The sequence below is a fragment of the Larus michahellis genome, chromosome 6 (genome assembly GCF_964199755.1).
Source record: "Larus michahellis chromosome 6, bLarMic1.1, whole genome shotgun sequence".
In the NCBI taxonomy this organism is placed as follows: domain Eukaryota; kingdom Metazoa; phylum Chordata; class Aves; order Charadriiformes; family Laridae; genus Larus; species Larus michahellis.
This window is the reverse complement of record NC_133901.1, coordinates 42,880,046-42,906,052: the sequence shown is the minus strand read 5'-3', so window position 1 is coordinate 42,906,052 and position 26,007 is coordinate 42,880,046. Positions and strand designations below refer to the sequence as shown.

The following is a 26,007-nucleotide window of genomic DNA, read 5'->3' as shown; positions in this document are numbered from 1 at the left end:
TTGAAAGACCAGTAGCTAGTTTAGCTTTAGATATTTATAAACATTTCTATACTTTCTACTCTTCAACCTAAATTTTAGAGTTCAACCAACATTAGAAATTGTCACTGTCATTTTTGGTGTGGCCAACATACTATTTTTAGCTAATTAGAGGTTTTAGATATTATTACCTTAGGAATAATATGTTGTAGAGCAGCACAGCTGTATTAGAAACATATGAAAAGTACTGTTTGTCATATGGATTTTACTACTTTGTGTGCGGAGTGTGGGAATATGGCTACACTATATAGCTGTACACACACCACAGATTGATGAGTTTGACCAACTTCTATGCTAATTACTATTCATTCCCTCTAAACAGACTCCTTTTTGCAAGTTTCAACAAGCATTCCGCATGGAAATACAAGCTGCACTGCTTTGTAAGTAAGATTATGGCTATACTGTTTGGTATGGTGTTAATTTATTTTAAATCCTGCTTTATCTTTATTTGGTAAACATTGTAAAGAATAACAGCAATAGCGGTATGTATTGCTGTATGCACTGTCTAAAACTGGATGCTTTATTAGAAAGCACCCACTTGTGATGGTTCAAATTTAATAATTCTAGTAAAAGTTTATGGAGGAGAAATGACTCCCATCCTTCTCTATCTGCAAGTAAAAAATGAAATTCAATCCCTCTGCATCCTTAGGCATGTGTTAGTCATTCCTGCTTTCAGGTCTTCTGATGCTACCTCACAATTTATGGGTATAAAGAAACAAGAGAGTATTTGGTATAGAACCTACAGCACAAATGAAGCAGGTATCATGCCAAGTGTGTCCAAGAGCTTCAATGAATTTATCTCCAGCTTCAACAGGATAATCACAGCCATGGCATTTTGTGCTGAACAAAGCAATATAATCTAAAATAAAAGAAAAACGCAAAAAGCAAACTTAGAACAAACTCTTAACATAATTGTATTAACTCCAAGACAAATACTCAGTTTCCAGAGGATGAATTTTTGCATTGTTTTTTCTCAGTTTCCCACTACATTCACTGAAACACTCACACTGAAATTTGCCTCTTTTCTTTCATTATTTAAATACAAACTTGGTGCAAAACTCCATGTCAGCACAACAGTTGTCATTACAAACATAGAAAACAAACAAAAAATCAATGAAATTTGAAGTTTTATTTCTCACATTAGTTTTAAATTAGCTTTAATGTATCTAGAATCTATTCATAAGGACAAATATGGCCATACAAAACACAATCTAATGGCAAGTGACTGTTACTGTAAGGGTGGTATAAAAGCATAGTTTAAGTTTCCATGACTGTATTTATCTTCTGTCTGCATTAAGAGAGAGTATTATGGAAACTCCATACTGGCTGATTACTACATGTTTACTTTGATTATCAAGTGCAATTTGGAAAGACTTGACATTGAAAAAGCTTAGCAGAAATTATAAGGATATGGAATTCATGAGTCATTACAGGTTATGACAAAACCTCCAGTTTTAAAAGGTAGGTGCCAAGTCAGTCATGCTGTATGGTTTTCATTCTTCACTAGGATTCCTAGTGATTTTTCATCTGATTTTTAAAATTTGATTTGTGCAACCATAAGGAAGGAATCTCCAGAGAGAAGTAGGCCAGAAGCTCATTAAATGGACAAGGCAAGGCTAACAGAGGGAATACCACTTAAACCTTAACCTGCTTCCTAAGCATGTCAGGCAACTCATTTGCATGGCAAGCACCATTTATTAAACCATATTACCCTTCCCCTAGTTTAGGAAAAGCTGGCCTTTTCCTTTCTTAGTTGGCAAGAAACAGCTCGTTTGTTGCAGCACTCAGAAAACAAATCGGCACTACCATGTGTTGCACATCTGACCAGAGCTATCTTTTCATATATGTTGGTCGATCAGTTTTAAGGTGAAGTAGCAGTATCAGAGGTCATAATTCAAGCAACTGAGTAAAGAGAATGTGGGCAGCCACCCACACATACTGTATAAAAGCCCTACCAGAACCCTAGAAGAAGAATTTTTCACCCCGTAACATGTAGATTTCTAGCGAGCAGAATCTACCAGGGAAGGGAGGGGGACAGGCAAAAAAAAAAGTGTAGGGAGAGAAATGGAAGGTCAGTATTGTAATATGTAAGGGAGAGAAATGAAGTAAGGCATTCTGGGACATAGAGGCAAAAGACCAGCACTCTGCCAGTCAATCATATAAAGTGGAGAAAAATACAGAGAGGGAAACACCTGTATATGCAGAAAGTGGAAACAAAATCCGTGCTGGATGGATAACATTTCATTTTGTTCATCATCTGGTTTATTCTTATTTTGCTTCCATACAACATGATTACTGAGCAGAAATGTCCAGATTGCCATACCTTTCTCACAGTAAGGTTCCCCATCCTCCATGTGAAAGAGGCTATTCCCAAACGGCATCTTACAAGCAGCACAGACAAAGCAACTTGTGTGCCAAGTCTGTCTTAGGGCATGCATCACTTCCTGTAAAACAAACAAACAAACAAACAAAAATATCCAGCAGAATAGCATGCCCTGCAACTACCTACTGGAGAAAAATACAAGGCAGAGATGCTCTATATTTTTCCCTTCTGTATCAGCCAATTCCCCTCCTCAGAAAAAAGAAATATGACAGAAATTGAGGTCCTTTGGAGAGAAAGAGGGAATAGGACTGCAAACTTTCTAGAACAATGTATTTTGCCAAAATGAAACAACATAGTTCAGACAGCTGTTGTATCAACATGCCCAGTCGCTGTTGCAGGAGAGATTCTGCACAAAGATTCTGATTATTTTTTCCTTTGTTGTGACGTGACTGGTATGAACTCTTCAATGCAAGAGTATGATTTGTTAAATAAATTTCAAAGAGTAATTTTCTTTCTAAGACCAAGAAACGCATGCAGGGGATAAGTGATTTAAGTCTGATGTTTCAAAACAACTTAGATTATGTACTAATTTCTTCAAGCTTCTCACAAGAACACTTCATAAACTATATGTGAAAATCAAAAAAAAACAAAAAAAAACCGGTTCTTAGATTTTAACTTATGTGAGTCTGTGTGCCTGTTCCTAAGCCGTGTATTTATCACAAAAAAACCCCGATTCTGTGCAACTGATGTTCTCTTGAACCGAGTATCCAGATTTTATCAGCTTCTTTCTTCTATCCAGTATGGAGCAATCTGTATTACTGCTTCATTGTTATCTTGTCATACAGAAGTCCTCCAAGTCCAAAAGCTGCTGTACTGAGCTCTGATACACGGTTACCTGCTAATTTGTCAATCTTGTGCCCAAGATGATGTATGACAATGTATCTCTGTCAAACAGTTCAGATTTCAAAGGGCCAGCTGCATAACTTGTAAATTAATTTAACTTTGTTAACTTCAGCGAAACAGCAGTGATTTACACCAGCTGAGAATCTAGATCCTATTTTATGTTGCTTCCAATTATATATGTAGACTCTGATTGTCTTTTAAAGATTATTTTTAATCTCCATGACTATGACAAAAGAGATTGAAGTCCTCATCCATCCTTTCAATCCAATGAATAGACAAAATAGTCTAATTTATGTTTGCCATATATCTCATTAGAGAATCACCATTTGAGATTCATTAACTTCTGTTACTGTTTGCAAAACAGCTATCACTGATAAATAGGCTTGGATCCATTTATGAACCTCACTGAGCTAAGAGGCAAAAAACAGATTGAGAAATCTTATTAATATAAATAGAGGCAGCTGGCATCTTTGCTATTTTCCTGATGAAAATCCATAATGGGGAACTGATTTGTGCCAGCATTAATTAGGTAAGTTAAGTCAGTACTCTGTTGTAAAATTACTGCTACTGCTGCAGTAGCAAACAAGACTTGGTTGGAGCCAGAGCTTCACCAGATTTCTGATGCTGCCATCCCTAATTGGCAATTGCAGAGAAAACCATCTAGTCTGTCAATGCCATCATTTAGACAGAGGTCTAAAGGTGACAGCTAAGCAGTGAAAAACCAGTGTGGTACTCCTTGCTTCCTCATTTAAGAGAATCATGTCATATATTCACTGTAACTACATGCATAAATACACTGCTAAAATTATCTTACAGTATTCCAACCTCATCACCATCTAAGGTATATGTAGAACAAATTTACTTGCACCTAAGCATGAGTATATTAAGACAAAAGTGGCATCTATTTTTGCCTTTCTGTAATTCAGATCTTTGTATTTATTCTGTATTTTCTTAACTATAAGAAGCCAGCAGAATTCCTCTTGACAGCTGTGTTGCTAGCTACCAGTGAGGTGCAGCAAGAGCAATGGGCTCTTACCAAGATCACTGACTTCTCCATTGAAATTTAGACTAAGTCCTGTATAAGAAAAAAACAACCCAGTTCAACCCATTCTCGGGTTGAAACAAAAACCAACCCATTCTTACTATGAATATAAGGAGAAGATAGATAAAAAGTAACATAGTGTGTATCAGATAGTGAAGAACTATCCAGAAAGTGTTACTTATTTCACAATCAGTGAGATGATAATTGTATTACATATTCTGTCTATGAGCTGAATAAGGTACAGAAATATCCAAGATTTAGGATAGACAAAAATTATTATACAATAAAATGTTTCTCATTCAGAAATAATCAATAGGCTGGGAAATTATTATTTGAATGGGGGAAATAATTAAATATCTACATTCATTGCTTACAGTCTAAACTATTTCACTGTTTCAGTGAACCATGCAGTTGGAGAAAGGGTTAAGCTTGTTGTCTTACCCCCATGATCTTAGTGTGGCATCTGGCACAGGTTGGTGCAAAGAACTGTTCATAACAGCGTTCACAGTACACACTATTCTGCTCTTCCACAAAGCACATATCAGCCAAGGATGTCTTGCAGTAAGCACAATTGAATTCTTCTGGGTGCCAAGAGCGACCCATGGCTACCAGGAAAGGACCCCTGTAAACAATCATAATTATTTTATTTGTATTGCAAAAAGACTGAACGACCCTGATTACAAACCCACTTTGTTAGACGCCACATACATGTATAACAAGCATTCTACTTGAATCATGAAGGTGCATATTAAAATAAGATCCAGAAGCCTGAAAAGAAACGGTCTTTTTCAAGATCATTATTCAAACACTTTGCCAATTGGTTAAAATATTTCATTACTGTTTAGTCATCTACATTGGATTTACAGACAACTGTTGGAAAAATCATCAGTTGTTTTCATATCAGCATAGCTATAAGTGATCTTCGTAAATGGCTGCAAAGACAACAGGAAAAGGCTACAGCTTGTAACACAGAATATAATGCTACTATTTGAAAGCATGAAAAAGCAGACAAATTTTCAAACCTACACATCTACACCTCACAATAGCTCCTAAAGTCTCCTGCCTTCTTTTCATTTGAGAGAGCACTGCATGCGACATGTTGTAGAAATGTCAGACTATCAGGTGACAACTTGCTGTTTGATTATATGCAAGACACATTAAATTAGTTTTGGTGATTTACTCTTGATTGTAATTAGATATAGTGATTATTACTGGAGTCCCTCAGTTTCAGAGTATACAAAGGGCAATAATCAGCAGTTTCATATCACCAAACTAGCTCCTTTTAGTGGGGGAGACTGTCATTAAACATGGATTACTTAAAGTTGGTTAACAATGGGCACCGGTCCAGCAGAATGAATTGGGAGAGGCATGCTATGAATCACTGGTAATAGAGTGTAGGCATTATCTTTCTCCAGACACAAAGGCAACAATTACATTTGGCTGCTGTTCCAAAATGATGTCTCGTTCCTTTTCTCTCCATAATCCTCCCCCCACTCCCCCAACTCTTCCAATGACGTTGTACATACCTCCTTCAAGGGGTACCTTAGGACCAGTGACTTGTTTAAAAAACAAACAGTGATTTGCCACAGCATCCAAGAAACAAACAATTAGCATGTATAACTTTGCAGTGATAAAAAGTGAACCACACAATAGCAAGATGAGCTCTGGAAATGTTAAATTAATGAAGCAGACAACAGAAATCCCTGCTGGGTAATTTAACTGAGTCTTAGGCTCTGGTACTGTATATTAATGTACAATAACCAGTCTCTCTGATATCTTTTTTCTCCATCATCCCTCTTCAAAACCTCATGACCTTACCGAATTATGCTGTTACAGTGCCCACAGAGAGGAGTTCGGCTGCTAGCTGGAAAACGCTCAGCCCTCTGAACTGTTCCCCGGGCTATTGCAGGAGCCTGTGAAGAAGTTGAAACTGGAGATGGGTAAGCAGATGTTGAGGCAGGAGATGGTACTGAAGCACCTCTTGGTAGGATGTTCTTTGTGACAGTGGTGGTGGTTTTTCCAGGTGCAAATTTCTGGGAAAAGGAGTCATCTGTTACCCAGGGAGGGCGACTTGCAGGCTCAGCGTTGGCAGGCGTGTAGGAATGAACTGGTGCTGGTGCTGTTTTAAGTATCCCAAAAGAAACCAAGAAGTATTTTAAAGTCTTTTCTTCTGATGGCAATACAGCAACACTTACCAAAGGGTACTCCACGACACACAAAAAATAAAAGCTTCAGATGACGCTTAATTATGGTCTGTCCCATTATTGCTCATTAATTCTGGACTGAAGCCAAGGATATCAGCACAATCACTGACTTTTAATCCACGTGCATTACAGAAGTCATTGCCTACTGGCTTTTACAGATTTTATGGAGACCATTTTCAAAGGCATCTCTTCAGTTTCTAGTAGGAATGGATATGACAATTCTGTGATAATTTCAGACTGCCACATAATCTACTTAAGGTCAAAAATAGAAAGGCCAGATTCATGTAATAAAGCTTTAGATGGAATTCCCCATAATTTCAATAAGGTATGCTTAAATTTTTATCTCATTACATTCATTAAAATGCAGCATTTTCCACAAATGTCACTGTTATCTATCATTTGTAGGTTTTACTCCTAGGTTTCTGAAGAAAAACAGGCTCACACAGGGAACGCAGAGATAGAGAGCACTGGAAGCAATATTGAGGGAGCCAGTTCAGCTCACATGACCAGCAAGACAAAGCCAACAGCACTTAGAAGAAGGCCAGGCTTGCGGTTATGAGTGATCTCAGTTCAGTTCTTGGCTCTGCCACAGACTTCCTGTATAACTCCCAGCAAAGCGTAGTATCTCTGTGCCTCAGTTCCCGTGTATAAAGTAGAAATATTATACTTCCTTTCTTCCGCCCTTTGACTATCATATAAAATCTTCAGTGCGGACTGCCTCTGTGTTTGTATGCACCAGACTCTAATCTTGGGTGGAGCTTTATCACATAAAAATAAGCAGAAGCTAGAGCCTGCGCATACCAACAAGTTTTCCCATTGCCCTGCTCTTTTCAAAACGTGAGATCTTGCATTGTATAGGACTGAAGTCACTGCCCAAGAAACTGCCTCGCTTTGCCAAGTACAGGAGCACTAACAGCAGTTTTTCCTTTGCAAGGAAAACAAAGTGAATGATTGTTGGTTTGTGTGAGGAGGAACAGAAGCTTGGAGAGTTGAAGTGCTTGGCCCAAATGAGAGCACAGATTTGGGAAGAGAATTCAGTTCTTCTGCAGTCTAGGCAAACACTCTGCATAGTAGGTTCCAGTGACCAAATACAACATTTACAGTTTTAAGGGGCTTGCAGGCAGAAAGGTATTTCAACCAAGAAGAGGGTTCTGTATCTTTCTGGATAATTAAGTGGTGAGAAGATTATGTTCTACTCAGCACTCCTCCCTTAGCCCACATGCTGCCACATAGAATAGCATACACTGATTATTGGCAATTGCAGGTGCTTAAATTGCATATATATCAATCCACCGTGATCACTCTAGTGATCTCTGATTTGCTTCTTTTTATTGAGTTCAGAGTTGAATCTAATGCATCTTCTTGATAAAACTTTCTTATGCTACAGCATCAACAAAGTTTCTGTTTCATAAAACTGTATCCCACCTTAGCTTGAGGCTTCTTTTTCTTTTTTGTTTTTTTTTTTTTTTTAAACTTGGGAATGGTAAACAGTGTTTAAAGATTTCAGAACAGAGAGTTTATATGCAATCTCTTTAAACCCTGAGGCTGTTGCTATTTATGTATTACGGTATTAAGCTAGGCAAAATTAGAAGGCAATATTTCATCTCTAATTGGCAAGTTCAAAAGGCTCCCACCTATGAGGCTCTCTAATTAAATAAGGTGACTTCTAGCTCACTTAGTTTTGTGAAAGGATTCTCCCTCCCCCAAGAGCCAATTCTTGTTCATGTGAAGTACAGCAGTGTATCCCACAGAGGGCCTAACAAAATGGTCAGATATTCAAACCCAGAGTTCCAGAAGTGAAGAACAAATGCAGTGCAGGTACTATTTTTAGGATGTCTTTTTCTATGATTGTGTTTAGTAAATTCAGCTTACGATCTCTTAGTTTTTCACTTTTACAGCTCTTAGTTTTTCACTTTTTCTTCCTTAATCTCACAATGTCAGTGTTTTATTTTTCCAGTTTGTTTATTCCAATGAATGTAGGCAGCATATGATTTATCTGGGTTCAGATTAATCTAAACTCTTCTGAAGGATAGACACTAGGGAAGGGTCTCTGTCTTTCATTGTCTACCTTTTCTACTTGCCATGGTAAAATAAAGCAGCAAAATATATTTTTTTCCAGTTGCTGAAAGAAGATACCAGGGGAAGTAATGCAAAATGAAAAATGTTGGGTGTTTGCAACTGCTCTGAGTTCTCTTTTCAGCCATTATCATTTAATTTTACAGGCTGGATTTATTACAACATATTTTCCCCCTGTAAACAGGCAGGAATTACTATTGATTTAAAGTAGTGTCATTGCAACGTATTAGAAAGGTTTCGCTGAGATTTTATCTATTAAGAGGGAATTATTATCTTGTTATCTCATAGCTATATCCCTAAGCTTATATGAACAACTCTCTTGTCTTAGTAGCTACTGTCATACAAATTCACCGTGCATGTTTACGTATTTCAAAGTCCCCCAACATACATGCAGCAGATAAAAGGTGCTGTTCGCTGGTAAAAAGTACTAAGATTCAGTATATCAGAGAATAGATTCTCGAAATACCAGTATGGTAAGAACTGACCCTTAACTGTTCAAAAATGAATGAATAACTTGGTAACCAACCCCCTATCACCTTGTTTCTCTCAGCCCTCAGACTCTCTTAATGTAGAAGAGAAAGAATGGGACTATTATCCTGAGAGACTGGCAGGAGAAGAGGTCTCTCAACAGCCATAGGAACAAACCAATTCCTTGCTTCTGGGAAATTCGGAATTCTCTCCATCAGCTCTTCATTTATGGTCAATGGATATTTTCCCTCCACAAAAAATAGGCGTGTTACCAATATTCATTTAGTAAACTCAAGATTCGTGTAGTCTCAAATGCTTTAGTCTTACATACTAGCTCACACTGTGAAAACAATTCCCCTTTTTTCTTTTCCTTTGTTAGGGGAACACCTAATTGTTATTCTTTGTAATATTTTTCCAGTAACAAATGTCATTGATAATCACAACTGATTTGGCTTGTTCTACACTTAGTGGCCACATCCTTGAAGCCCAAAATTTCCTATATACTGTTCCAGTATATAGTAGATGATAGACAGATTATCCTCCCCCTCTACTCTGCCTTGGTGAGGCCGCATCTGGAGTACTCTGTCCAGTTCTGGGCTCCCCAGTTCAAGAAGGCCAGGGAACTACTGGAGAGAGTCCAGGAAAGGGCTACAAAGATGACTAGAACACCTCTCTTATGAAGAAAGGCCGAGGGACTGGGGTCTTTTTAGTCTGGAAAAAAGACGGCTGCCCAGCGACAGGACAAGAGGTAACAGGCACAAACTTGAACATAGGAAATTCCACCTAAACATGAGGAGGAACTTCTTTACTTTGAGGGTGGCAGAGCACCGGAACAGGCTGCCCAGAGAGGTCATGGAGTCTCCATCTCTGGAGACATTCAAAACCCGCCTGGATGCATTCCTGTGCAACCTGCTCTAGGGGAACTCGTTCTGGCAGGGAGGTTGGACTAGATGATCTCCAGAGGTCCCTTCCAACCCCTATCATTCGGTGATTCTCTGACAAAGCAGATAATGCAACGAGTCCTTTATAAGAAGACACTATTCTTATTCAGAAGAATTTAAAGTGAAAGGTGGTACGTAACCTGCTGTTTTAGTATTGAAGGTCCTTAGGATTCAGGAAGAAGTTCATTGAAGTCTCTGGGAATCTTTACCAATTTCTAAAAGAGTGGATCAGGCCTTTACACTTGAGCACTTTTACATACACAAGTAGTCCTGATTGGACTTACAGATATGAAAGGAAAGATCTGCTTTTTTACTTTTAGGTATCGTGTTACTTCATAGTATAAAACTGGTGTTTGAGTTGCTTGGAATATATGAAAGCACTATTGTAGTCTGGGAAAACCTACAAGAAAGGAATACACAAGTATTTTCTGCCATCTAGTGGACCTTGTTCAGAAAAGAAGTCTATGTTCCTTTTAAAAACGGATTATGAAATTAATGGGACAAAGAAGGGAAAAGATTTCAGAGTTCACAGCTTTCCCTATAGAAAGAAAACAAAGATTTTTAGCAGCAGAAAATTCCCACGAGAGTTAAGTTAGTCAAAGTAGTATTCTTTCTTTGCTTTAAAGTGTAGACTTACTGATTACTCCCATCTGAGCCAGATACTCAACACTGCAGTTTCATTTTGAGATTGGTTTCAGTGTAAAAAAGGTTTGGCCCCATTATTTTTTTTAATCTAAGACAGATTAAAATAGTCTTGAAAACCATTTTAGTGATTGATTTGGCTGTATGGATATTGCATGTATGAGGCTGTTGTGGGCCAGCTACTTCCAGATTAAAACACCCGCCATTTTTAGGGGAAGCAAGTCATCTCATTCCCATTAACACTGAGGGCTAGCATAAAGACATTCCTCTTCTAAATTCTACATTGCAAATCCTTATACTGATCTGCACTACTTTGGCCTTTTCACATAGTGGATTTACAAAAATAGAAGTGTAAGAAATTATTTACTAAAGTGAGAGTAGAGTTGTTGCAAAAGCCTGAGGTTGCATTTAGATCGGAAGAAAAATTTGGATTTTGTGATTTCTTATGTCAACATCTGAGAATAGCTGGTTCTCTCAGACTGAGGTTGCATTTTACACTGCAGGACAGAATTTATATGCATTGACGAAGTTGGGTGAGGAGGTTTTCTAACTGTCTTTATGGTTTGTTTCAAAGTACTATTGATCTTTCCAATCTGTCACAGGAAATGCCATTTCCTCTATTTCTTCCCAAAAGACAATTTCCCATTTGCTCAGGACTACAACTGTAACTATCTCCAGGGCCACCTCATGTTCACAAACCAGTATGAAATGCTACTACGTCAAATACATAAAATACATAAAAAGTTCCAAAACAAACCCCAAATATCTTCAATAAAATCTGTCTGTAATCTCTTTTGTCCCTGAGTCACTCTGGGGTTCAATTATGAAGGTATTTTAGAATCCTTTATGGGATATTTCAAAATCCTAAACAATTCAAACAATTTCTGTTTCTTTCTCTGCCGACTTCAATGCTGATTTAATTTTGTCTGTGTCGTTTATCTGATTAGATATTATTCTGAATTTTCTCCTGTTCTCTAGAGTACATTATATCCTTGCACTGCCTGCAAAATAAGAATTTTCCACACACAGGCAGACAATATATGCAGCTGAAGTAAGTTTGTTTTATACATAGTGACACAGAACATGGTTTCTATACTGTGTATTTTAAGCCTTTATTGGGAGGCAAGAGGGCTCAAACACAGCAATATAAGGAATTACAAAGAAGATGCCCATCACAGGAGTAAACAAAAGCATTGCCTCTTATTCCGAGTCCAATTGAACAGCTAGCTTTTTCTTTAACAGATACAGCTACTAATTGGATATAGCTACAGATTTATTTCTGTGGCAGGTTTGTATATTCAGAACTGGAGTTTATAATTCCTCCAAATGAGCATGGAGCTTAGTATCAATCAGTGTATTTAGGAGTTATTTTGACTTGCCACAGTTTGCTCTGTTTTGCATTATGGAAATAAATCCTCTGTCTTCATCTTTCCTTCTTTTGCAAGACAAAAATAACAACATTTGCCTTCAGTGAGAACATGGTATGTACTGACACACTTAACCAAAAGCAAATAAGGAGAAGCTGAAACCTTTATTTACTTTGAGACCCTTAGATAGCTCATAAGAGCTCTGAACTGGCTTTTTCCACCTTTATAGCTCAAATATAAAGGTCAATCGATTGATCTGTATGTCTGCTTTATGTCTAAGTAAAATTTCTGCATTGGTTTTATTTCAGTAGATCCAGAGATAGAGCATTACAAAAGACAGAGTTTAAGATTGTTAGAATTCTTGGCCTTTTCATATTTACTTGACTGTCAAGATATAAATCAACTTTTTAATTCTCTTGCTAAGATCAGAACAAGCTTAATTTGAAACAGAACTGCATTTAGACTTATACTGCTGCTTCATTTAATTTGTTCATTTTGAAGGTTCACATTTTGGTCATCAATGGTTTTAGAAGTTCACTCCATTTGTAACACATTAATACAAAGGGAATTTAAATAACATCAAGGAGCATATTTTCCACATGAGTGAATAATCAAATATATTTCTTCACTAACTGGATCTGTGGGAAATGGAAGCATAGCATTATGAAGTACTTTAATACGTCATTCTTTATTTCAAATATAAGCCCAACTTTGAGGAGTTCAATATATGGCCTTACCTATTCTGCAAATATATCCTAATCAAGCACCTTCATTTAGTTTATCTCCTTCCTGAGTTGTGCATTCTTAAGCTATTTTATCAATTCTGAAGTGTCATTGGGCTCCTAATTGGGCGTGCTGGTTTATTTTCCAAATGTGTTTCTTCTGAAAAATCAGGCTACTTTTTTTTTATTACAGACTTCTCCCTTGATTTTATTATTTTTCCTCCATTTGTTCTACATTTTCACTCCGAAGCAGAATACAAACACAACATAATCTTCGATCTTCAGATAATCTGAAGCAAAACTAGCAACTAGCAGCATTTGGTTCCCTGTATATAAATCTTTCCTACTGTGTGTGTGTCCTATTGCAAAGTGTGCATTCTTTGCATTTTCTTTTTCTAAAAGAAGTGCATGTGCCTTTGTGTTCTGAATACTTTCAGTACTTTAAAGTCATCTTACCTGGCTGGTAGACAGAGGGCTTTATGCTGGCAGTAGTAACAACTCTTGGTTTTGAAGTAGCAGAAGCAGCAGGACTTTCACCGTAGCTTCCAGAAACTGGCATTGGTGTATATGGCTGGTTTGCATTTCTAAAAGCAAAATGAAGGTATGAGAAACTTTATAAACAGCAAAAGTTACTGATTATGAAATAACAGATCTGGCAGCTTCCAAAGCACTCCAAGAGGAACTGTCCTTGAGAGCTACAGAGAGAACATTGTGAGATTCATTAGTCTTTATCATTGCTAAGAAAGGCTCGGACAATTCTTCAGAAAGAAAAATTAGCTGAATAAGGATTTTTAAATAATGCCAACTTGCTCTTGTCACAGAAAATAGCTTACTGAAGGAATATGACCAATTTATTAAAGGAACTCTCAGTTTAAGAAGGGCTCAGACTTAAGGAACATGAACAGAAAGTTTGAATTTGCTGTCCCTCTACAAACAAATAGGCCTGTTCTTGTCTAAGATAAATTAATGAGGGATATCTCGTTGACTCAAAAAGATACTGGCTCAGCATAATTACTACTACTACAAATACTAACTACTGTTTATAAGCATTGTACTCTTTTCAAAGATTGTAGTGACCTTTAAAAAGCATTTCTGAAACTAACTCTTTTTCCCTATTTAGACTGAAACCACAATTTACATTAATTTTTCTAATGTTCAGATGCAGCTAACCGAAAAGCATCTGATATGCAATATTACGATGCGATTTCTGCATTCCTAGATTAAAAACATTTGTTCAGGGTTCCAAACATCAATAAGAAATAGTTTTTCTCTATTTCATGGCTTGGATGGTGATTCTCAGTTTGATTATAGTAACATTTTGAAATATATGCCTCTTCTATTTGCCTATTACTTAGGATGATTCTATTTGTAGTGACTTTGCTTCAGAGACCACTAAAAGAGCATTACAAACAAAGCAACAGAGAATAAAGAAGTACAAGGAAGGGAAGCAACAGGTACAGAGATGCGTGCAGTAATAAAAACCATTTACTATTGAACATCATTCTTACCCTGAAAACAGTTTTCCTTTCTTTTTCAGTTTCACTATCTGTATGAACCAGGTCCCTATCCATTTGTGCTGACAATTTAGGAGTTATTTACATAGTGGCTTTTGTCTATAGGAAAACATTTGTCAGCATAAGAAAAAAAAGCATCCAGCTTTGACAGACTATCAGTCCATCTTGAGTTGTACTTTCTTTAACAGTGGAAATAGATGCATCAGGACAGAACGTGTTATAATTTTTACATATGGCAAACCCAGCACATTCCTTCCAGTACAGGTAAATAACACTCTGACAAATTTAAACTTTTGATTTTTAATTTTGAACAAAATAAACCTATCCTTACAACATAGCATTTTGCTACTCTGACAGTGCTTATGTTATAGATGTAGTTTGCATAGCATTGCTGCCTCAGGCTAATTTATTTTGTCTATTTAGTTTGACCTAGAAACATAGCTATTGCTACAATGACTATAGCTCATTATTTCTGTACCTAGTCTAGGGCGTAGGGCTCCACTGTACCATGACTGAACAGGACCCAAGATAACCTATTTTAGTGAGTTTGTATTCACTGTAAATGCTGTTGTGAACTGTGCTGTCATTTTGTAACTGCCAAGGCTGTTCTAAGCACAGTAAGACTTTTACTTTCTTGTCATCTATTTCCTATTGATACCTCCTCATCTGTAGTGCATAAGAACATGCTGTACTCAGGGTCACTGAACAGAGGACCATTGCTTCTACTGTAACAGAAACAGGAAGATGTACGCTTCAGGTACGCTGGCTTCACATACAGCTTTCAAAATGCCTTTAACTAAATACGCACTGTCAAAAAACTTTTCCTTGTTTCAAAAATCTACTATTTGAGGTAAACTAGACAGAAAACCAGTAAAACATACTTACCTTTACAGGACCAGTGATCAATGTTTACAATGTGGATTAAAAGTTTTTAAATCATGTGCCTTAATCTGAAACTGGCATACACTCACGAAAGTCTAGTCCCAGATGTGCAGGTCCATTGGTAGAAAGATTCATTTGAAGCTCTCTTAACGCACAAAATACATAAAGAAGTTCTGAGGCAGATTAGTGATACTTAGACTGTCATGAAGAAAAATGGTTATTCAAAATTCAAGTGTTTCCCAAGGTTACCAGCATGATAAAACCATGTCACTAGATTTCTTTGTATGTTCAGGAAATGAAGTTGAAAACCCCAAAACCAACACATACACAAAAAATGTATTCATAGTAGTACCAAAATCATGGCAAAATTAAAAGAAGTCAACTACTGAACTCTTTTATAAGTGTGTGATGCATATTAAATAAAAGGAAGATAAAAAGACTTGTCAAAGAGAAATAAAGTGTTACGCTGCATCATTAAGTGTTTTAGTGAAGTTAAAAGATTTATCAGAATTTCTGCTGAAGAAAAGGAAGTAGCATGTGATTAAAAGAAAGAAAAAAAACCCAAAAAATGAAAGGAAGAAAGGAAGAAAGGAGAAAGAAAAGAAAAGAGAAAAGGGAAAGAAAAGAAAAGAGAAAAGGGAAAGAAAAGAAAAGAAAAGAAAAGAAAAGAAAAGAAAAGAAAAGAAAAGAAAAGAAAAGAAAAGAAAAGAAAAGAAAAGAAAAAAGAAAAGAAAAGAAAAGAAAAGAAAAGAAAAGAAAAGAAAAGAAAAGAAAAGAAAAGAAAAGAAAAGAAAAGAAAAGAAAAGAAAAGAAAAGAAAAGAAAAGAAAAGAAAAGAAAAGAGAAAAAGATGTACTAAGGATCAAAGATGCTTTAATGGAACAGGAAGCAATGGCATCTTGAAAAGCAGTGAAAGCACCCTAACTGAATTTATCTGTAGCAGCCAATGGCATGTGACAGGCAGCGAATTAAATACCGGCTCTGATAACTATTAGTTGTCAGAAAAAGAAAGAGTAAATATTTCTAAGCAGATCATTTTTATGTTAATACTTCACTAGATGCCTACTAGCAGCAATAAACGGATTTGTTACGTGCTTTTAAGGTAGAGTAGCTGCACAAAACATTTTTATACCTCTTCTTTGACTGGTAGCTGATGGAGGTGGAAGAATGCCGGTTGAAACTAAAATGAGACAAATGTTGTATTTGAAAAAAAATTACCAAGAAAATTGGCATATCTTTTCCTACAGTGAATTTCCTTATGAATAAAAGGTGCTCTTAAGTGCTAAAGTACACAACATGTACATATTTATAATCACATAAGATCAGTATTACATTACATTTTGCTTATCGTATTTAAGCTAGGAATCATAGTGAAACCTGAATAATGATAACATAAATACATGAGCTGAGTATATTGCTCCATAAATCATTTTAATCCAGTTTTGCTCATTCTTTAGTTGTGGAATTCCAATTCAACCACTGAACTGCTGGCTTTGACATTCACCATTTATTTGTATTAGCACAGAAAAATGAGTTTCTTTTTGTCAGTATCATAAGCTTACATTGCATCAGATCTTAAAAGCAAACCTCAAAATCAACCAAAGTCCAAAGATCACCTGAGTTCCCTAGCTTGTGAGGCAACTAGGACAACCTCACAGAAAGGACAGGCTTGAAGTAGTTGAAGCAACAACATCAAGACATGAAGTTCACCTTTTCCCTTGCAATACCATTCTATTGTTCATTTACTAAACAGAGTCTTAGGTAGATTTTTTTTCTTGGGGAAACAGCATAATTTCAGAACAAAAATGATTTATTTATGTAAGAACAGAAAGTACTTAAAAGCCTGGACAGTGTATGAGAAACAAGAGGATTCAGAACAAACACAGCTCCCATCTAAATGCAGAGCAGCGCAGGGCTACATGGCATCCCACAGGAGCACAGCCCACATTTGCCAGAATTACCAGAAGCCTATTGTATGCCAGTTATTTTCCTAGCTTCTGGAAAAGAGTTTTCCTTCCCTTTACCACAGACACAGCGCTTGGATTAAAATCCTAGGATCACAGAAGCCGTACCTTCCTTTCAGAACATAATCACAACTCTTTGTGTCATTTCTCCTCTTGTTGTATTCCCAGAGTCTCACTGGTCGCCCTGCTTTTACCCTCTAGATGGAATAGCCAATTGCATAAAGAGCTTCATAGCTTATTTAAAACACTCCTGCTATGCTTTCTTCTTTGCAAGTAAGATTGTAAGTGAAAAAGTAAGATAACATTGCAGATTTAAATGTAAGAGTAACACAATCACTTAAGGATTAGTGATTTCAAACATTCCTCTTTAGCAACATTATAAAGATTTTACTTGTGTTACGTGTTATGCGCATGGCCTCGCTCACAAAGGCAAAATCACTATAGAACTGGATCTACCAAAGTTGAAAATCAGATTTAAATAGTTAAGGACATTGATCAAGAAATCCTCCTGCATTTTCTTGGTGGACCTTTTTAAGGTATCTAGAAGGAAAAAAACCCACCCCAACAAACACTGGAACAATGGTGGTAAAATCTCAGCCTCATTCTACCTGAGCATGTTTTACAGGATGGGGATACTGTTGTAAGTAAGGTCATCCATATTTTATTTTGAACTAAAATTATATGAAATGCTGCAATGCTCCAATAGTATATGTCAAATTGAAACTGGATTTTTAAGTCTGTATTTTGGCATGCTAATGCATTGCTCACTTTCTAAATGAAAACTATGATGCTCAAAAATTTGAATTATAAATTATTGTAGAAGCCAGTTTTAGTCCCTTATGTTTGAATACACTAGCTATAATACATGACAGTTTTTAAACCAAACATGGAAGTAGTGCACAAAGATAAAGAACCTATTTCAGCGGCATCACAGCCCTCCAAAACAAACAAACAGAGTTTGCTTCTTGTACCTAATTATCAGAGAATCAATTTTTTGCAGGTCCTACAAGTTTCTGATTTATGTCCCAAGGCTTGCTGAATTACTGAACTTCCGAGAGAGATATTAGCTAAGAGAATAACATTTGCCTGCTGATAGCTTGAAGCATATGTCAGCATGATACCTGTGTCATCCATTGGCAAGTAAGATTTTAGGGCAGTACTGTATAAAGCTGATATGCTGTAGATCTTATATATTTGTCTTAATAATTGCCAGGTGCGAGCAATAGGTTTTAGTAGTCTGATTAAAGCAGTGCTTTCTGAAATGGACAGTTGTTTTTTATAGATTTTTAGGTTGGAAGAGACCTCGGGAGGTCTCTCATCTAACCTCCGCTCAAAGCAAGGCCAGCTCTGAGGTCAGACCAGGTTGCTCAGTGTTTTATCCAGTGGTGTCTTGAAAACCTTCAACAATGGAGACACATAGCCTCCCCAGAGAACCTGCTTCCTTTCAAAGGGGCAGGAAAGGGTAAAATGGTCCACGTCAAGCTAATGCAGGAGATAAAAGACATTTGAATTGGAAGTACATTTTAGTATCTCAAGGTGATCTTTTTATCCTCATTACTCATTAAAATTGTGATTCACACCAGTTAGTCCATATTGATGCATAATTACAAATGAATTTATAGTTTCGAGGCCTCACACTGCTTCCCTTCTCCCTGTTAAAGGAATGTGAAATTAAAGTGTAACAGATAAATGCTCCATCAAGAAATATTAGCTCCAAGATAGCCATGCAAGTAGTGTCAGCAAATAATGGCTATCTTTATACTAATTTATTAGCTGTTTGTATATAAATTATACATAATTGTTGCTTAACTGTCATTTCCAAGACAGCAATGAAAACAAAGCTCTTTTATGGAGAGTAGATTTATCCAAAAAGATAACAAAAGATACCTGCATCTAATTCTTATACCAAAAGCTATGCCAGCAGTTGTCAGTCTGTCCCAAGTTATACTCTATTCCTGAACAATGTAGCTGTGATAATTGAATATGAAGAATGCCTATTTTGGGATTCAGAAGGTCTATCCATAGTTCTGTGATTAATACAAATGAATTATAAGCTTCTTAAATGAATAGCCTTCAGTTAAAAAAAAGTATGCATGCATTAACCATTTTGTGAAAACATGCCTTCTGCCTACTCGGGCAGCCTTATTATGTTAAACTGTCTGTCTCCAAAAGGTTTCCAAAGATCTACCACTTTTAGAACTCTGATTTAAAAGCTCACAATGCTACAATTCACGTGTTCCTAAGGGTTTCTGAAGTTTTTAGATGGCTCCGAGTACAGTCTTATAACTCAACATGGCCCCCCTGAGTAGCAGTATTCTCAGTATTCGAATCTGTCTGTCTTCATCTAGTCAGGCAGCTTCACAGAATAATCAAAACAATCTAAAGGAAATTTTATTTCTGAAATACAGCCATTTCTTAAAACTGGAAAATTTGTAGTTTTTACATTTTAAAAGTGTGATGTGTTCTTTAGCCCTGCTCTTATATCCTCCTATTCAAGATACTAAGAAATTGTCAATGAGTAGCATTTTTTTCACTCAAGTGCAAAAACGCCTTTCTAATCTTGGATGGGCAATAAAAATATATCTGATAAAGATTTTACCAATGGAGTCCTAAAAGTGATATATGCAATGCATCTGTGATTTTATCTTTCTGTATTCCTCCAAAATTGTTCATGAAATTAAATTCTTTTATTATCTGATTGTTTTTCTTGAAGGGGAAAAACTAAGGCCTTTTGTGACATCGATGCTAATCTCAATAAAATATGCACATAATGCAGAAATAAAAAGTATTACACAGAGTACTGCTACTACAGGCAGGCTTCAGAGACCTATTATTACCTATTAGGAAATCTCTTATGCAGATATGTAAAAATATACCTCTCATAGCAAGATTGATATGGGTCCTAAGATATAGACTGATGAAACATGAATAGATGTCCCCTGTCTGGCCAGAGCAGTCACCAAGGCTTCAATTTAATTTCATGTTCTGACTGATAGATACATTTCAGTCCTCAACTGAGAGAAGCACTAAAACTGAGTCTTTTCCGTAGCTCAGAAGAAATAAAAAGGTTTTACATGCCAGCATTTAATCAAGCTCAAATATGCAGAGTTATTGATGCTTAGGAAGCAAGGGACTTTCCCTGGTTATAAGAGGCTTTTAGCTGTCTCCTACAACAACTATGTAGGACGCTCTTCTCACAGAGGTATGTGATCATTCCAACTGACTAAAAGAGATTTGTTAATAAAACAGACAGTGGGTGAAATAGTACTGGTGACATTTAAGAGCCTACTCATACCACAGGATCGAATGAAAAAGCAGTGTAAGAATTACTTCTGAAATGCACCGAGTACTCCTCCAAGAACAAGCGATAGGACAAGAGTAAATGGCGTTAAGTTGTGCCAGAGAAAGTTTAGATTACATATTAGGAAAAGATTCTTCACCAAAAGGGTTGTCAAACATTGGAACAGGCTGCCCAGGGAAGTGGCTGAGTTTGCCATCCCTGAAGGTGTTTAAAAGATGTGTAGATGTGGTGCTGAGGGACACGGTTTGGTGGTGGACTTGGCAGTGCTAGGTTAATGGTTGGACTCAATGATCTTAAACGTCTTTTCCAACCGAAACGATTCTGTGATTCTCACAATGTGAAAATTATGTCCTCTTAAGGTATTTTATGATGGATACCCACAAATAATGAATGCCCTAAATAACTTATCACTTTGGAGTTTTGAAAGTTCATACATAAAGTGTCAGTAAATACCCTTGCATCTGTTCTTCCTTCTGTTCTTGGTAACGTTCTGGTGACATTCGCCAACTTCATAATTTAATTGAAACCAGTGTACTTCCACTCAAATAAATAGAATTACATCAGTAGTTAATTTTATTTCTTATGTTTTATCAGCTCCATATGGGAATTGCATCCCCTGTGTAATTCCCATGGCTGTAAACAGCCATGCTTACATCTTAAAATTCAGAACTCTTCTGATCTTCTGTTCTGTAGCTGTTTCATTTTTGCATTGGTTTCAGTGATGTGAAGCCAACCAAAATGCTTTCAAGTATGTACCTGTGCATAGCACTTAACTGCTGTTCTCTATGATGCTCTTGAGAAAGATCATTATACTTCTTGATGTGTAGCCTTCAAGCTCATGTGTTTTGTTCATTTCAAACATCACCTTTGGGTGATTCCTAACTACCTTTTTATATCAAGATAAGAGAGACATGGATAATTGTAATCTCAAATGTATTGCTGATTCAGTTTTTCATTATTTCTGAAGATTGTGTTCAGATGATGAATCTTAAAATCTACTGCTTTCTCCTCTGTTAGTTTTGACAAAGTGTTAATGAAAGCAATGAAAATGCTTAGCAGTGAGGCAGTACAGCAACATTCTCTCTTTCTAGTGATAGATGCTACCTTTCCTTATCAGTGGTCATTCATTAGTCATGATTAAGAGCACAATAAAAGAAGGTCTGTGATTCCTGTGATCCTGTGTTTTCACCAAGGAAAAAAAAGTCTGTCATTCTCACCCAGTGTCACTAGATAAATATTTTCATTTTAAGATGGCAAAACCAGCACAAACCAACCACCTGAAATACCTTTGTTCCAAAAGGATCTTTTGGTCACATATCCTAAATCTAAAACTTAGGTGTTTCCTAGCTTGGTTTTAATGTGAAAGATAAGCAAGAAGGCTATTCCTTTAAACACATCATGCTCTTCAATAGTCTCTGCCAAGCCAATCTCTTAAGATGCTGAAAACCTTAAATCAGAGAGTAATACAGAATAAAACCAAATTAAGTTAAAAGATAAAGAAGAGAGCTTTACAGATATACCTAGACTGAGATGAGATAGCAGATGAAATGGTGGAAGCTGCTAAGGACATGTTCTTGGACCCATGGGAAGGCTTAGGCTGTGAAAGAGAGCTGGGGGCTGCAAGCACTCTGCAGAAGACACATGAAAGCATGGACAAAATAATTTAACAGGGACAAAAATAGTGACATCAGAATCGAGCTTTGTCGGAGTTCATGTACAGGAGGACTCCTGGATAGTTACCAGGAACAGGTTTTCTGTAGCGTACACCTGCAGACTGACAGAATTGCAACAACATTCCTACAGAACACAAGACAAAATGCACACATTATGTAAAAATCTTAAAACCAGAGTCTACCAATAACTAAGAAAGACAATATGTCAGGACAGGACTTTTATCGACAATACGTGTTTTTATCTGCAAGATCTGAAGATGTTTGAGTCTGAATTCAAGCTAAGCTTTTTAATATGCAAGCAGTACCAGACAAAAGATTCTCCTATTTGAAACACAAGTCATTGTCACGATTAGTTTAGTAGAGGCATTTATTTTTGAAGCATATATTAGATAATCCATTTTCTTCATGTTACAGTTTGAACTGAGAGATAAAAATTACTTAAACCATGTCATTATTTTATGTGGAAGTGCCTTACAGCACAGTTCTGAATTACAGAATAATACCTTATTCAAGCCTCCTTTGCTAGCTGGATGATTGATTTTCTTGCACTGAAATAAAAACGCTGGAGTCTGGTAGGTCGTGGTTAGGTAAAAACTGACTAAAGCGAGAAACTAAGCAGTTGGTACATGTAAATAACTTAAGTCAGCTAGCAAAAATTAAACATGAAATAGAGCCAAGAGAACATTTCCAATTCCATTTACACAAATCTAAGATATGACAGACTACATCTTAGGTCTCAATTATTTGAAGTAGTTTGCATTACTGGAAGCGTGGTTTTCCTTGGATTTTTAAAGCATGCTAAACCATACATCTTTTAGGAATATTCATCAAAAATCAAAGAGAAAAGAATAGTATGCACCAAAGGAAATCACTCTATCTCCAAAATTACTATAATGTAACTGACAGCAGTGTAAATCCCACTCGTTTCTTCACAGACTGAGAACTTTTAATATACACGCTAACTCCTACTGTACTACAAGTCTTATGAATGCGTACCTCCCTGAAACACAATTTATGTCTATAGCTAAATCTCATTAGAGAAAAAGTAGTAGATATATATAATAGAAATTAATTGACTTAATACCTTACTGAGCAAGTCAATCATCAGACGCGTGGTTTTATTGACATATTGCTCATTGTCCACCATGTTTCACTGACATCTGCTATGATATGGTAAGCTCAATCACGTGAGTAAATGACATTTTTTAATTTTCCATTTCATGACATACTGCAGAAACGCTATTAAAAGAGCCTTCATTCAACCACCGTTAACTATTGTGAGGACTTGTTTTGGTTTTATTACAAATGGTGAAAAAACATTTCTAGTTTTAAACCTAGACTTGCTTTCTGAAAATGTAAGCTGTACTGCAGACTTAAAACTACATTTTTTAGGGCAGTTTTATTTTGCAAATTCGTTGCAAACATGAACAACATACTTCAAAATAAGAAACCACACCAAAATATATAAAAGCATCTAAAATAGGTTACAGCTTTTACATACTACATTCTTAAGTTAAGAATGTGTATGCAGCATTTCCAGAGCCATACCGGGGTGTATGTGCGAAAGGACAAAGCAATGAAGCATTACCTTTGGAAGGAGGATGAGAAAGACTCTTGCGCTACTGAGGTGGTTGCTGGTGGTGTCATCAGACTGGCTGTATTTTGAGCAGCAGTAGCAGGCTGATGTGCTGAAGCATGTGGTGCAGGAGCAGAGGCAGAACTGGTAGACACCGGAGCATGCTCAACAGGGGTACTAATTAAAGTTAAATTAAATAAAACAAGAAGCATCTTAAGAAGGCGTGTATTTAAACATAGAGCATAAAACCTACTATGTTTGAACCTGAAGCTGCAAACATAGTAGCAGGCTGTATTACTGAGGGAAAAGCACAATTATGCAAAGAAAAAAAAAAAAGACATTTGTTAGGCCTTTTCGGATGTGCAGTTAAGACTTTCACGCAGTTCCAGTCCTGCTTGACTGAAATTTATCCCTCTCACTTAAGTCCTGCTCCCACTGAAGCCACTGGTAGGAAATGTGGCATGCAGTACTTAAATGGCTGCAAAGAGTCTGTCACAAACTCTTTGAGTTGGGATAAATTTAATCCAATATTTACTCCTGGAGCTGAAGCTTATGTTAGGAGCAAACTTTTTAATTAGATGAAGAAAAGCAATTTAAAGGATATTATCATAGTCTTGTGTCAGTAGGTTTCCTGCAAGTTCTGATAGTCTAGAAATCCAATCAGCACAGTTTTGTGTTGGGTTTAATCAGTTTTTTGCAATACAGGTAGTGGAGAAATGTTTAAAAGGAGTCCATTCATCTCTGACCTAAATTCACCTTACATTACACTGGCCAACCCATCAAAAAATAAGACACCTTTTTACACATAGAACAGTATGCAAAATACAAGGGGAAGATGTAGCATAAAATTTTACTACACTAGTTTTAAAACCACTTGGGTGATGAGCACAAGTTGTTACCCTTGTGGCCCTCTTGTGCTATTGTGGCACAGATAACATGGAGCAGAGCAATATTAAAATTCAATTCATTTTCTCTTTATTTGATTGCAAAATAGATTAATTGAAACAAATAAAAATAATAAAAATCTTGTCTTTCATCCTGTGGCCATTTTAGTAACTCACTGAACTACTAATATTTTTCATCACCTGCTATCAGGGCACTCAGTGCTCATTAACGTATTTCAGCCTTGCAGCCTCCCTCAAATTTGGCAAGTATTATTAATCATCTCTTACAGATAGACAAATGGGGCACGGTTATCTATTAGGCAGCTTTGCAAGACACTTTAGTCAAAGCCATCCACTGCTAAGAAATGACCCAGTTGTTTGGGAGGTGCAGTGTATTGTCTTCCACTAGCTCTTATATCGCATGGAAAAAAAACAACCCAAGCCCCACAAAAAAACCCCAATAAATGGACTTAAAGATTCAAGTTCTTTGCTGACTGTTTCAATGAACAAAATAATAATATCTACATTCATTATTCACTTGTCAATAAACTTAACAAAAATCACTAGGTCAGTTAAAATTAAAGGGCGGGGAGGGAGAAGAGGAGAAACAAGAAAAGACAAAAGCTTAAATTTGTGTTTAGGCAGATTTTACTGTGGATTTTATTAGTTATTATCCACAGAACAAATAAGCCACTGAAAAACAACTAATTGCAATTTGATTTTTCAGATTATTGTACTATTTTGGGGCACAAACTTCAGTGACAATAAAAGCATATGTCCCCCAGACATAAGGGACATTTTTCTTGATGCCATATTATTGTGCTGTAGGTTCATTTTCTTTAGTAGTTACCCTAATAAATGTATTTTATTTTCTTTTTTAAATCAGGGCATTACTGTACATGACATAGTTGTCTTGTCCACGAGCAGTGGTATAAGAACATAATGGAAATATTTTGACTGCTTTTCACCTAAGTACATTGCCACATCTCTGGGTTCTTACAAATGACTCCTGGCAGGGTGATGGAATTCATCGATTCTCATGTGCAATGTACAAAAAATGCCCCAAATTTTCTTTCCTGAGCACAGTAAGTATCCAATAACAAAAGAAAGCTTACAGTTCCATGACTGTTTTTCAGCCAAACCTTAACTCTCAAACATTCTTTGTCTTAGCTTTTTTTTCCTATGCGAATTTGCCATTGTGCAAGTATTTTCTCTGTGTTTCAGCCATTCTCTCTAATATTTTCTTTTGCTTCTCTCAGAACCACTGACTCAACAAGTTATACTCCTCAGGACCCAGAATGAGTACTCAGAACTTCAGAATTCGTGATACTCATTACTCTTCAAGGGACTCTCCCATTTCCCCTGTTTTCCTCCTCTTCTCTGCCCTCTTGTATGGTTTAGTAGTCTAAATCACGGTGTCTTATTTCAGCTGTTTGATTAGCTGAAATGGAAGTGTGGTTGTTATGCTCACCAATTGCAAAGTGGATTGC

The 26,007-nt window shown here is 36.6% G+C and overlaps 1 protein-coding gene across 24 annotated transcripts in view; it reads right to left on the bottom strand.

The window, feature by feature from the left end:
- Positions 1 to 26,007, bottom strand: part of LDB3 (LIM domain binding 3) — a 129,463-nt gene that overhangs the window by 5,872 nt on the left and 97,584 nt on the right. For 10 of the 24 annotated variants that reach the window (XM_074591017.1, XM_074591022.1, XM_074591037.1 and 7 more), the window contains 8 exons: positions 23,646 to 23,810; positions 21,905 to 22,012; positions 16,252 to 16,299; positions 13,181 to 13,308; positions 6,123 to 6,423; positions 4,746 to 4,926; positions 2,360 to 2,480; positions 780 to 895 (listed from right to left, as the gene is read on the bottom strand). In XM_074591017.1, the coding sequence (XP_074447118.1) occupies positions 780 to 895; positions 2,360 to 2,480; positions 4,746 to 4,926; positions 6,123 to 6,423; positions 13,181 to 13,308; positions 16,252 to 16,299; positions 21,905 to 22,012; positions 23,646 to 23,810 (1,168 nt within the window). The remainder of the gene's footprint in view (positions 1 to 779; positions 896 to 2,359; positions 2,481 to 4,745; positions 4,927 to 6,122; positions 6,424 to 13,180; positions 13,309 to 16,251; positions 16,300 to 21,904; positions 22,013 to 23,645; positions 23,811 to 26,007) is intronic. The other 14 variants (XM_074591027.1, XM_074591026.1, XM_074591018.1 and 11 more) reach the window with 3 other exon arrangements.